This window comes from Mycteria americana, chromosome 7, assembly GCF_035582795.1.
Source record: "Mycteria americana isolate JAX WOST 10 ecotype Jacksonville Zoo and Gardens chromosome 7, USCA_MyAme_1.0, whole genome shotgun sequence".
In the NCBI taxonomy this organism is placed as follows: domain Eukaryota; kingdom Metazoa; phylum Chordata; class Aves; order Ciconiiformes; family Ciconiidae; genus Mycteria; species Mycteria americana.
In genome coordinates, this window is record NC_134371.1 from 63929433 (window position 1) to 63942894 (window position 13462).

Genomic DNA, 13462 nt, shown 5'->3' on the forward strand with positions numbered 1-13462 from the left:
TCATGAGGCTGCACCCACACCTGCGGAACAGCAGGTTGCATATGCAGCAGCATTTCCTGAGGTTGGGGTTTGTGTATTAGACAGAATAAAGCCTTTCAGGTAACCATATATTGCTCCTAGGGTGCCTTATTAAGCCCAACTCGCAATGGTTTGCAAATGAGAACAATTTTTTTTTTTTTTTTTAGTTAGTTTTTCCTTATTGTTCTCCCAAACCACCATGGGACATTTTCAGGAGCTCACGTCTAACATGCGTGCATTGGCATACATTGGGAGTGCCTGTCCCCTTGCAGGATGCCTGTCTCTCCGGGGAATCACGACTAGGCTGGGAAATGCTGGGAAATGCAGCTCAGTGGGGCCAGGGCCACAGTGACAGGGAACCAAGCTACTGCAGGTGACCTCTGTTCCTCTGCAGGCCACTGATTACAAGTGCTCTGGATGGAGGAAAGCCCTCCGGAGGTGTCCTGCTCTTTTCTGCAGTGTGTGCCTGAATCAGAGTGGCTGCCGGGTCTTGTGAATGGAGAAATTGGGAGACCTGCCCCACACTCAGTGTTTGTGCAGTGTGAACATGCCACTGATCTCACATGGGATGAGGCTGTACATTTAGTTGTGGGGGCAAAAAGCCAGCCACAGCTGCATTTAATTTTCCCCTATGCTGCTGGGACAACTGCATGTGCTGATGTACCCACCATGGCAGGGGCAGCAGGAAGGCTGGGAGATGGTGCAGGGCCGGCAGGCACACAGTGCCGGGAAGCCAGCCCATGGTGCCGTCCCGCGTGGGAAGGCTTCTGGTCCTTTCACTGGAAGTCTGCAGGCCCCTTGGTTTTCTTCACGTACACTTGGGCTGCTTTAATTTCACAGTTACTTAAATGTCACTGCTTTGTTTAAATCACTCTCAGGCACTTTAAGAATGTAATATTAGGATTTATCAGGCAGACCGATGATATTAAGAAATGACAGTACACTTGCTTCCAGTTTTTAATGCTTTCTTGTAAAACTGAAAATATAAAACCAGCCGAGCAAATGAAGATCTTTATATACATGAGGTCTGTGATTAAAAAAATCCTTTTAGTTTAAAAAAAAAAAGAAAAAAAAAAAAAGACAAGAATTGACCAATGAGTTAAATGAAAACTGATTAAAGGGAACAACATTCTCAAATTGAAACATACTTTTCAGGAAAAAAAAAAAACCTTCTTTACAAGTTTATTATATAACTTACATTTACACTTTACTGAGAGAACTTACAAAACAAGCTGCTTGAAATGCTCCTCATTCCCTTAAAGCATGAATTTCAAAGTGCCACAGCAAAGGAACAGGTTCCAATATTATCTTATACAGACTATTCATGTATAAAATGGTTTGGTAAATGTGAGGTGTTTATTTAAATGAGCACATATAGGGATACAGACTAAATAAAAGTACTTGAACAACACCTTTGTTATTACATACACAGTTATAGGTATAATAAAGGAAACAAGGTCAGCACTGCTCTTAGGTATCTGTATAGATGGAAGGAATGTGATTCAAGCACTGATCAAAGGTGCCGTTTTGGAAGAATCCATTTTCATCAGTTCCGTTGGAGACCATGTCTTCAGATACACACTGTGCTTCAGAGATTGCATCATAGCCTGAAAGCGTGACAAGTTGTATGGACATGATTTAGTACCACAGTACATATAAGGAAGGAAGCATAGTTTGAGGCCTGGGATTATACAGTACAGCGCAGCGTTAATGAAAAGACAATAGGGTTTACCATCAAAGCCTTACCCAGGAGATACACTAACTCATCTCCATGGGCATTTGTGTCATAGTAGATGAAGCTCCCATTGATTTCTGCGGAAAGCTACCCATTTGCAAGCGAAGTGCAAGTATCAGTGTATGACTCTCTTGGGGCTTTACAGTCATTATCTGACTAGGATGTCAAAACAATGAGCGGGCAAGGATCCTAGTAAGTGTGCACTAGAAGTGATGCAGTCCTCTTGTTTTGTGTGTTTTTCCTTTTAATGGCACTTAGGAAAAATGTTCCATATGTCTCCCAGCTGCTCTTAAGATCCAGAAGAAATCTGGATCCTACATTTATCGGATCCCCACATGCTACAGAAGTGAGGTCTGTGGAAGCATGTCTGGGTCAGGTCAGGCTCACAGGACATATGGAAGGAGCTGTGCATGATGTTGTCCTCAGCCCACCAAAGCCCACCATGCTGCTGGCTCCTCGCCTGTCCGAGCTGGCTGATGCTTGCCAGGCTACCAGAAAGCCGCTATGGTGGGGAAGAATTTCTCTGTCCTTCTCCTTTTATTAGACAAAACTTCCACAGCTGTTACAAGCCTCCCTGAGCTCTGCATCCCTGTGGAAAGGAACAGGTTTGCCTGCTACCAGGTGCTGTGGCAGCTGGAGTGCCAGGGAGCCTGAAACAAAAGATTTATTGCCTACCCCAAAGGACATGAAAATTTCCTATTATGCCCCACTATAACCTGCTTTTGCAACTGGCCAGTCAAGGCTCACATGCACATACTCATTTTACTGCAGTCCAGCTCTTCCCTTACTTCACCCCTGCTGTGTTCACCCCTTGCCTTGCCCTTCTTTCTCCATCTGTCCCTGTGCCCGCACTTCTCCTCACACCAGCCAGACCCTCCTATCTGCCCCACGGCCCTGCTGTCTGCCTGGGGGCTGGGCGACCTCCTAAGCCCTCTCCTTCAACAGTTTTTTAACCCACCCCATTACCCCCTCCCCAGACTACTGCATGAAACATTGACCCCTTATGTTAATCCTTTAGCATACGTATTGTTTTACCCTGTCCACCTGATTTGGGTGGGGTCTTTAGAAAAGTGTCTGTGTGAGCTTCAGCGCAAGGTTCTGACCCCTGCACCCAGCCCACAGAGCCCACCTACCACAATTTTAATAACCATCATCAGCATTAAGTCAGCTGAGGCAACACATGGAAGAAGATTCTTCTAGTTAAGCACATGCCTGTGAACTAAGTGCCTGATGTAGAAAATAAATGTCTTACAAATCACGTTCATGTGAATTGCAAATCAATGTGTGGATGGCTGATCCTCATGGTTAAAGCACTGGAACCTGGTTCCATTCTCTGCTTGACAGAGGGGCTCTGTGGAGCCATTGGGAAACGACTGTTTTTCCGTGCCTCAGTTCCCCATGTGGAAAATGAGGCTCGCTCTTCTCTTCAGCCTTTCCCTCATCTCTTCCACCTGCCTAACTCTGCAGGCAAGTGTGTCTAGATATTGCTGAATCAAACGCTGCACCAGGCTTAACTGAGGCCTCCAGGCTGTGCGGCACCGCACCACCAGCAGTAGTGACAGATCCTGTAGTCTTACACAGCCAGTTCTGATTTCAGAAAGAACCGTCGGCTCAGTCCTTAGAACTTAATTATAGGTGTTTTACTATTAGGTATGTTTTTATTATTTGAGACCAAATTCTCTACTTATTTACATTTCTGCATTTTCCTATGACATATTAATTTACTGTTAGTTTACAGGTCAAATTCTGCTGTCTGCAGAAATCTGGCACACAGCGTATGTCCAAAGTCTCTGGAAGACGAACTTGGCCTGTTTATCTGCCCTGTGCTGTGTCGGTCCAAGTGGAGTGACCAGTATTTTGCTAAGTTTTGCGAGTGTTTATGTTATGCTAATTTCTATTTGATGAGCCTGTATACAGGGTAGATACACAACCACAGATGGACAAAACCCAAGATAAGCATACACCCCAGAAATCATTATTAGATTCCAGATAGAGTAAGCTATCCAAAGTCCTGAACAGAAAATAAAGATTTATTGACTGTTAATGTGATTCATGGAACAGCTGTTTGCCAGTCACATTTGGCATTCCTGTGAGATGAGATCTCATTTAATATTAATGGTGCTATAAAAGCCTGAAAAAAATTAATGCATAGCCTTGATGAATCTTGCAAACCTGAATGGTTCTATTTTACACACAAAAAGATGAGATAAGATTTATATATTTCACATATATTTATGTTTCAGCCTTTTAAGTATTTGCATACCTCAATAACCGCTCTAAAACCAAAAATATTACACTGAAACATTTCATAATAGTTTAGCCCCAGACAGAAAAATCAACTGTTGTTGAAGTTGGTGTCTTGCCATAGTATTATTCTTTGCTCCTACAATTTCATTTGGAAAGTTTATTTAGTCTGTTCTTTAAATATTGCAGGCTGTCAATCTAAACTTGAAATTTGATGTTAACATGAAAAAACTATGTTTTAGTAACATCAAACTTATGAATAACACAAAAGAATTCAAAGTTGAAATTGAAACTTCATCTTAAACCTTTCCCTTGTGTTTGTTACTGATGCATACACTTTCTAGTATGGAACACCAGACAAATGCATGCATGCTCTCTCTGAACAGAGTCTCCTTTAATACAAAACAAACAGGAAAGTCAACTCTAATTTTGTGGTCTGACTCAGGCCCCATTTCAAAAAGCATTTAAACATATGTTTTCAGTATCGTCCTTAACCGAGATGCCCTCCTGAATTCAGACATGAAGAAAAATTTCTTGGAGATATGCAAGTAAAGATTGCAGTAAAGATTGCAGTAAATGGTACTGTTTCATGGCTCTGACAGTACTCACATTTTGTTTGATTTCAGTAATTCTGTCAATTCTTAATGTGGCTTTAGAAGAAAAAAATGCTTTATAAAAATGAATTCTTAAATATTGAAGTATTACAGTAATCTAGCTATAATAACTTAATGCAAATTTTACATTATGCAAATATGTAGCTAAATGGGAAAATACAATTGCCATGAATGTGCAACAGCAAGAACACAAAGGAACTCCTGAACAAAAAGGAACTAACTAATATTTTTAGTTGAATTTATCAAAGCAGTGCCTTTCTGTTTGGTAAACATCAGTATTGCAAAACAAAGCCGTCCTTTTATTCTTAGATGGACAGGAAGTCCCCACTGCTGCCATTTTCTTCAGAGTTGTGTTAACTACCTTCTTAACTTTGATCAGATGATAAAAGCCTGCCTGAGCATACCTGAAGAGATGTACAGTGAATAGCCCACACAATAAACGTGAGCTCTCCTGAAGGTGTGCGTTGCCTATGACATCCAGCAGAATGAAAAGAGAATTTGTCCATCAGTCAAATACAGGAGGATTAAAGAAAACAAATTTGCTTTCCTTCTGGGATTTTTATAGATGCAAATGAATTTCAGTGACTGAGTTTTTTATGCAAACATATTTTTGTAATAACACTGACTATAAAATGTGTTCTTTCCCCCTCCTTCTAAAAATATCATATGGATAATTCTTTATAGGCAGAATAAATTACCTGTTGAAGCTAAAGGTGCATTGAGTATGTGATAGCCATTCTGTCTCAGAGGATTAAAGCAATGGGATTCCCCTGTTAGCACATCACTGGTGACAGACTGGTCCATTGTTCTGTAGCAGTCTCCATAGTGGAAACAGTTCTGTATTGAGTGAAAGCTGCCTTGGTAACCTGAAAACAGATATGGCACACACATTTTAACACTACGGCAATGGTATTAGCTCCATTTCTGTCACAGTATTTCATGACTATTGTGGGGGTTTTTAGTTCCTCCGCTTTAACTATGGAAAAATGATCATGCTATTCTATAAGGCGTAATAATATAAAAGCTACACCAGACTCGGTCCCACAAGGTGCTGTGGACTGTGATCCCCATCAAGCAAAAATCTCAAGGATGTGCTTCATTTCAAGCAGTAGATTAGCTGAACGCAGTCAACAGCCCACTTCAAAGCTAAGTCATAAGTACTCCACTGGATCAGGTCCAGGATGCTCAGCTCCTAAGGGAAATGTGTCTATAATGAATTACTTTTAATTTAAATACAATAATGCAGTATTTAAATGAATAACACTACTTTGTTTTCAGTTGAGTAAAGTCTTTTCCCATCCAGTGTGTGTTATGCACTGCTGGAGACAGGACTATTTATTCAAAATACCTTTAAGAGTACCTTAAACATCTGCTTTCTCAGACTGCTCTTATTTCAAATGAAACCCCTTTCACTGAACACAGGGGGCCACAGTCTGCAAGTCAAATTGAACTAGAGGTGCAGGACAGGAGAAACTTTGAGTTCAGCTAGAGGCTCTTCTTGCTTCTGAAAAGTGCCGACATAAATCTGTATGGTTGCTGGCTGCCTTGGTCGTTCTGCTTTTGGGGCATGTTTGACTTCTGTCCGCCGCATACCCTATGTTTCTTATCTCCTGCTTTTTTTCAAAATATCGTATTACCAGTGGATCAGCAGTTTGGTTTTTGCCAGCAGAAGTTGTGAATGAGTTGTACACAACAAAAGAAGATATTTGACAGTAAAGGACAAATGAATTGCTGAGGAAGGAGTTTTACAACTTAGAAGTTTGTGCCAACATCCTAAAAGAAAATGTTATTTGCTCCCATAAGGATGACCTCAAAGCATGCCACAAGAGTTATACCAGCCATGGCCTGATTTAATTCTCTTCCTTCCTCCTGCCTCAATAACCTCTTCCTGATTCCAGGTGCATCGCACACTAATTGCATATTCATATTAACCATCTCTTTTCCTACCTTCTCTGAAAGTCCCTTCTGAAATGATGCTCCTTCCCTTATATGCTTCTGAAGTCAACCAAGTCAGGCTTAAAGTTTAGTAGAATGTGCCATCAGGATTTTCCTCTAATTGCCATAAAAATACAGAGCTGTTGTCTTTCTTTCCTCAGTCTTATTCAGACTGAAACATTTCCTAAGGAACTACTGCAAAAGCTCCAGGTAGTTCAGTCAAACACAGACACAACCAGATCTTCAGCTGACGGACGTCAGCACAGCTCCACTCACCAGTGGAAGACCTGACTTGCTGGGCCAGTTGTGCAGCTATTCAGTCTGTTTGTTTAGAAATGAAATACCTGTGCCTATCACCAGAGAGCCTGGGTGCTGTACAGGGTGCAATTTGCCCCTTACAAATCATGCAGTGTATAAGCTTTTTCCTGTTAGGAGAGATCTCCTGTCTTTTTCTACCTTTTCCCTTTACTACCAAACTTTGACCAAGTAGAGAGTATCAGGCAAAGCTCAGGGTCTGTCTGTTCATTCTAGTCATGTTCTCTAAGGTGGTAATAAATAAGGCTAAGTGAGGCAACTCTTTAGTAGAAATGCAATGAACTCATTGAGTGATGAAAGATTTGCGCTGAAGTTTCACAGTTTAATATGTGTTTTGGCAGAATCTGCAAGGATTAGATGATTCATTTCTTGAGAACCTATGATCCTCCACCACAAAATACCTAAATTGTTGATACCCATGGCTAGTGAAGGACTAATGGATGACTATATTAGATAAAGACACTATGTGCACTGTACCAAAGCTGTTCATATTTGCTGCTATGTAGAAGGCGGCCCAGAAATTTGGAAAGCTGAGTATTAAATGATGCATGTCCTTCCTCGGAATAAATAGACAGCCACCTCTATTTACTGCCTGGAGAGTCTGGCTCAAAAAACCAAAGAGCTCTTATGAGAGGTAGCGAAGCCATCTTTTGATGTGGTTTTAGGTACAGTGCTTTATTGATTGGTTTTTGATAATTATCCTGACTTTTCTGTTTACCAAACATGAACTCCTTGCTGTAAGCCTTCTAAAAATATATCCTTTTGAGATGAGCAGTGAAAAAAAAATGAGACACTTGGCTTCAGATGAGGTATAACTGGTTGCAGAGAGCATTTATATCCATTGCTAGAGAAAAAACTGAACCTTTTCCAGAATGTCTGCTATACACATCACTTCTAGGGAAGGCATGACGTGTATTTTCTCTGTCTCTGTAATTGCTACCCTTTCGTCATGCTCCCAGGCTTGCCTTTGTTAAATCAATTAAATATCTTTATGATCTACAGGGCTGGCACAGTGGCTTAGAAAATCAGAGAACAGCTAAGCATGACAGAACTGGATTTAAACTAGTTGGATCCAGGGTTTTCTCAAGATCTATGGGTAAAGGTTTCTTTTGAAGTGTTTTAGGTTACACTGTCTAGCTGCTCAAGAAAAAATACCTGAGGCAGAGAACTGCCTCAGACTCAGAAGTCTGGAAAAGAAGTGCCATAAGCAATCAAATTCTCCTTTGGATTGCAGTATCTACCCCTCAGCGTCACTGTCTGATAATCTGAAAAGGCAGCGCAAAAAGTGTCACTGGAACTATCCAATGAAGAGACACGATGTAGGAAAACACTAGCGTTATTGCACTGTTGTATTCACCAGGCCCAAATTTCTGCTAAGTGCTTCCCAAAGAAAATACAGAGAAATACACCATTCCTGTTCTAATGTGCTTGCAGATGTGATAAATGCAGGTAGAAAACTAAAGAAAAAAGATGGAGCGAGGAAGGGAAATGTTGCAGCAAGAACACTGGTCAGGTAAAACAAACCATGACACTAAAAATGGGACTTCTAAGCCTTCTGACCTGAGCGGTATAGTGAAAGCTTACTTCCTTTTTCACTGGCTTCATAGAAATGATGAGATGGTGGGACCCTGTAAGAAAGGGACAGAGGCTTTATGGAAGGCATTCTATGCATGTGGAAAAAGGCACAGGGATGGCTACAGGAGGAGTGGACTACAAGGCAGGTAGCTGCTTCCTTGAGGATGAAAGGTGAAGGAGAAAGACAGAGACTCCCAATAGCTTTTGCAATTGCAAAAGGTGAGAAGGAGGTGGAGACTCAAGACAGCTCTTCTGCATAGACAAGAGCACTGAGAAGATTACTCAGTTAGACAGTGCCTGCTTTAGCCCTTACGCAGGGATCTTACAGCAGACCGTTCACTGCCTGGTTGGAGACCTGTCAGCAAGCACTTGTATTTCTCTTCTGTGTGTTTACACAACTCATTTTCAGAATAACCTCTCACGTGACCGCACGGAGGTTTCATGGGGAGTGACAGTGGCAGTGTTTTATTCAGGAGGACTCTGGCCTTACATCTGAAACAATTAAGAACTGCAGTTGCAGCTGGTGAACCTGATCAGCAGTTCCACTACTAGGACGTATTGGAAGAATTTGGTGATGTTCCCTGTGCTTAAACTGGGCATGAAAAAAACACTTGGGTAGGAAGAACTTTGCTTGCAGTATTATTAAAAGCTGTATTTGAAAATGTAGCCAGCTGAATGTCAGTCCTGGAAGGTGGAAATGAGTCTTGGAGTGACTGAAATTGCACACCTCCAGGTTGAAGGGCTGCAGGATCAGTGAGTTGCTATGTCAGTAAGATTTTTTTCATGACCTTTTATATACTTTCTATACTCCCACCCACTGCTTCAGAGGCACAATTGGAGAGTTTCTTTCGGTACCAGGTAGGTTAGCTCTTGCTGATGGCCTTCAGTAGCCTTGGCATGGCTCTTGAGCCTTGGCATGGCTCAAGAGGCCAGTCAGTCTGTTCCAGAGGATCTGAGCCTCACGCATCTTTTCTGAGCCTCACACATCTTTTACACTATTAAAAAGGGAAAATTGCCAGCTTGTTTAAATGCTAAGTGTTCCCGAAAACCAAAGTCATTAGACAAGAGATGGAAAGGCCATGTGAGTTAAAGCAACCACAAGGACTTTTGTAACAACGGGTGCTCTTGCCAGATAAGGTTTCATTCATTTTACACAACCACAGGCAATGAAGCTTGTTGCTTGCAGGCAATACAATGTTTGATTTGCATATGCAATACAAGTCAGAGCTTTACTGCATTTATATATTTTTAAAATGTGCGGTATGAAACAAAGGTGCTTTTGGTTCATGCCATTTAGTTGTGGTTCCTTTAGAGTTTCTGAAATGCTTTACACAGAAAGTTTTAGGAATTAAGATATGATTAATATCCCATAACCAATGGTTCAATTCACAACCACATATGGTTGATTAGAGTAAACTAAACATGGAGCATTTTTTACAAGTTCTTAAAAAAGACTCCCTTCAGTGGTTAAAATATGAAGTAAGCAAGAAGGCTTTTCTGGTGCAAACATCCCTGCTCCTTCTAGGAGAGCAAACGTGTAGTACCAATTTGGCAACAAGTGTTTCACCAATATTTTTTTTTCCACATGGATTTCAGGTTTTCCTTCAGTTTTGATTTAAACCAAGAATTTTCTGAGGTTAATTTTCAAGTGAAGAATTTACTAAATGTCCTGTCAGTTTAAATGACCACTATTAAATGTTTTATGTACAGTAGATGTAAAAATATAACAGTTAATAAAGGAATAAGCCGAGTTCCAAACATAACATTTAGTTAAAATTTTGCTTTGAAATAATTTGTGACAGAAAAGCTGCAGTTAGCCACTTCACACAGCGCACTGGCTGCCTCTGTTTCTCTAAGGCACAGCCTAGAAAACGTCAAGCAGCTTTAAAATGAATGATGTAATGAGCAAATAATTGGAATATGCCTATTAAATGCCATCTTGTTATGTCATGTCATTTACATGTATGTGCAAATAAATCTCAGCTTTTCAAATTCCATAAAATTTCTGACAAGAAATCATGTCAGGTATAAATAACTACAGGATTCCATTGCCTGCCAAATTCTTTCAGCATGTAATAATTTCCATGTGATCTTACTACAACTAGGTTGAAACATATAAATAATGTCAGCTTATTCTTTCATTATCAATATTTCTGCTACCAGCTTGACGAAGCTTGCTGTCTTCTAAAACTTGCAGATCCACAATGTTTATATGCTTCTATACAGATGCCTAGTTCTACAGCTAGACTTATACAGCGTTCCTTTTTTCGGCAAAAATTCAAAACTCCCAAATTACTCCAGATTCCATTAGGAAAATGTGCTATTAATGAACTGAGATGCAAAAAAGATGTAGAGCAAATACAGCTAAGTACAGGTTACAGATCAATTGATTTCAAAGGCTGCTAATCAAAATTGATTTTTGAATGACCATTACCATAATGAATTTATAATAATACTTCAACATTTGGCCAAAGTGGAAAATTATTGCTTTTTCAAAACCACACGACATAACACTTAGAAAGCAACAATTCATTCAAAAGGAAATGTGGTTTTCTTAAGGAATAAAGTCAATTTATTTAAGTGGTTCAAAACTTGTTCTGTCTATGCATTTGTTTCTGCCATAGTAATGAGCTGCTAAACTTTCCTCTTGTGGTTTGTAGTTACTTAGCTCATTATAGTAACATAATCATATATCATTATATGCTATCATAAATCTGCCACTTTTCCCTTACAGAGTTAATCTCTTTAAATTGAATAATCTGTTGAGCATCAGGTTGAGTTAGTTTTTCCTTCAGCACAAATCATTTAATATAATACGCTTTAACTTTTCAGACTAAGTCAGTCCAACCAAAGAGCAAAAATACTCCTCAGAGAATGAAGGGCAGAGGGAACTGTTGGGATACTGAACCCCATTACAGCTGTGAATTGCTCACTGGGTTGGTGTTCGACTCCTGTGTTTCAGACCTAGCCTTAGCATACCTTGAGGGAAGCAAACCTCCTGTTTTGCCCACTGGTAAATTGATCACATGTGATACTTTGTCAGCCAAAAATGACCTTATACAAATGACAGTACAGCTGTGAAACGAGTCTCAAAAAGCTGGTTATCTGCCTGTATAAACTTATACGCTTGGTTATACTTGCAACTAGACAGATGTCCTGCACACTTCTTTATTGTGAATACTTACCACACTTAAGCAGCATACCATCTGGATTATATAACATATTTCTTAAATATGCAAGCTCCTGTTACTGGAAGAATCTGTGATAATAATATCTCTTGCTAATTTATACCTCAAAAATTGCAGAAACATTAATTAGTTCCCACAGCAGAACTCCGGAATAGGTAAATAAGCTCTGAATGAAACAGGCTGAATAATTCAGAACAAAAAATGTTTTAAATTAAGCAGTGGGACAGCTGCTTAGCTGCTCCCATTCCTGTCCTTAAATCACACTGGCACCCTATAGTTGTACAGCGTGCCTTTGCATATTATTATATAAAATAATACAGATGCCAAACTTCCAAATAATAAATAGCAAAATATTTTTTCTTTGTCTAAGCTCATGTCTAGTGCATCACTATCAGTGGACTGAGCAGGACAGTGCCAAGGTGTGCTTCAGCCCATGGATTTTGGGACTAGATGGCTCTTGCTTTGGCAGGGTCACTCTCTCCAAGCTGACGGAAGGCTGGATGACCAGTCAGATGAGGTGCATAGCTAGTAGCCATCTACTGAAAAACCTGAATAAATGCAATAAATCTGTTGTTGTGACAGCTTTTGCCATTATGGTAACATATCACAGCATGAACTGGTGTGAAAATTTTGCTCTGTATGTATATCAAGCCACTTTAAAAATAAGAGTTCCCATTGAAATGGTGTCAGTCCCTTAATAAGACAGTATTGGCTGAAAATGCAAAAACTGAAATAAATTCTTTCTCCCCAACTAGGAATTAGGAAAGTTTAAAAAAAAAAAAAAAAATAAAAGAAAAGAAAGAGGGAAGAGTTACCTTGAGATCCCTGCTGTACAGACTGATTTTGAAATTGAGCATATGGTTTATTTGGTATTCCAGAAAATTGCTGCCCATTTGGTGACTGGCTATGTGATGATGGAGAGCCGTGTTTCTGCAATAGGGAAGGTGGAACTAATGCTTTCAGGGGGCTGACAAGTGGAGAGATTATGTTGGGAGCAATCCTAGAAAAAGAAAATACAGAAAAACTTCACATATCACATCACAATATGGGAAAATGAAATATTTGAAAGGCCTTATTTCCATAATGGCCAAACTATAGAAACATTTATTTTGCAGGCACAAATTATATTGTAAAAAAAAGATAACAATGCAGTGCTGCTTTCAGGTTTTCATTAAGAGGAAAGGAGTTAGGTAAGATTTCTGTTCCTTTACACTGACTTCCTGTACTAGCCATAATGACGGGATCAAAATGACACCACTCCTCAGTAAGCAACTTAGACATACCTCAGTTTTAACTTAAAATTTTGTGAGCTGAGATACAAGTCCAGAAAATATAAGTGGATAATGTAGTTAGAGCGAGTAAATGCAAGTAAATTGTTTAAGTGCCTTCATAGCTGTAACAGGGTAAAGCTTTATACCCAAGTTTCAGCCAAGACAAAGAAAAGCATTAGTTTCAGTTATTCCTCATGCAGGATTTTTTAGACTTAGAAATACATCTTTAACTGCAACAGATGGCACCATCCTTTCAAAGGAAAAGCCTGAGGAAGTGTTTGCTTGTGGCAGCACTGCTCAGTGTAAGACTGAGAAGTGGTTGTACCTGAGAGATGGAAAATTCCCCCAGACGTCTGGGTCTCGGGCCAGCACAGGAGCGCTGGGTCAGTCCTGCTCGGGGAACAGACCCTGACCCAACACTCCCACAACGAGCTGGAGCAGCTGAGGAAAAGCCTCACTAGCCCACTTCCATGAAGTCCCCGGGCATCCTCTGCCACCGGTGGAGCAGAGACGCTTCAGGGCTTCCACCCTGCCACAACGCGACCGTCCCACCACGGGGTGGTACAG

General features: G+C 40.4%; 1 protein-coding gene across 5 annotated transcripts in view; it reads right to left on the minus strand.

The window, feature by feature from the left end:
* Positions 1–982: 982 nt before the first annotated feature.
* The window catches only part of GLIS1 (GLIS family zinc finger 1), a 205492-nt gene continuing 193012 nt past the window's right edge, over positions 983–13462 (minus strand). For 2 of the 5 annotated variants that reach the window (XM_075508796.1, XM_075508795.1), the window contains exons 9-11: positions 12440–12624; positions 5310–5477; positions 985–1625 (exon numbers count right to left, since the gene is read on the minus strand). In XM_075508796.1, the coding sequence (XP_075364911.1) occupies positions 1489–1625; positions 5310–5477; positions 12440–12624 (490 nt within the window). In that variant the 3' untranslated portion in view covers positions 985–1488. Of the gene's footprint in view, positions 1626–5309; positions 5478–12439; positions 12625–13462 lie in introns of all 5 variants that reach the window. The other 3 variants (XM_075508798.1, XM_075508794.1, XM_075508797.1) reach the window with 2 other exon arrangements.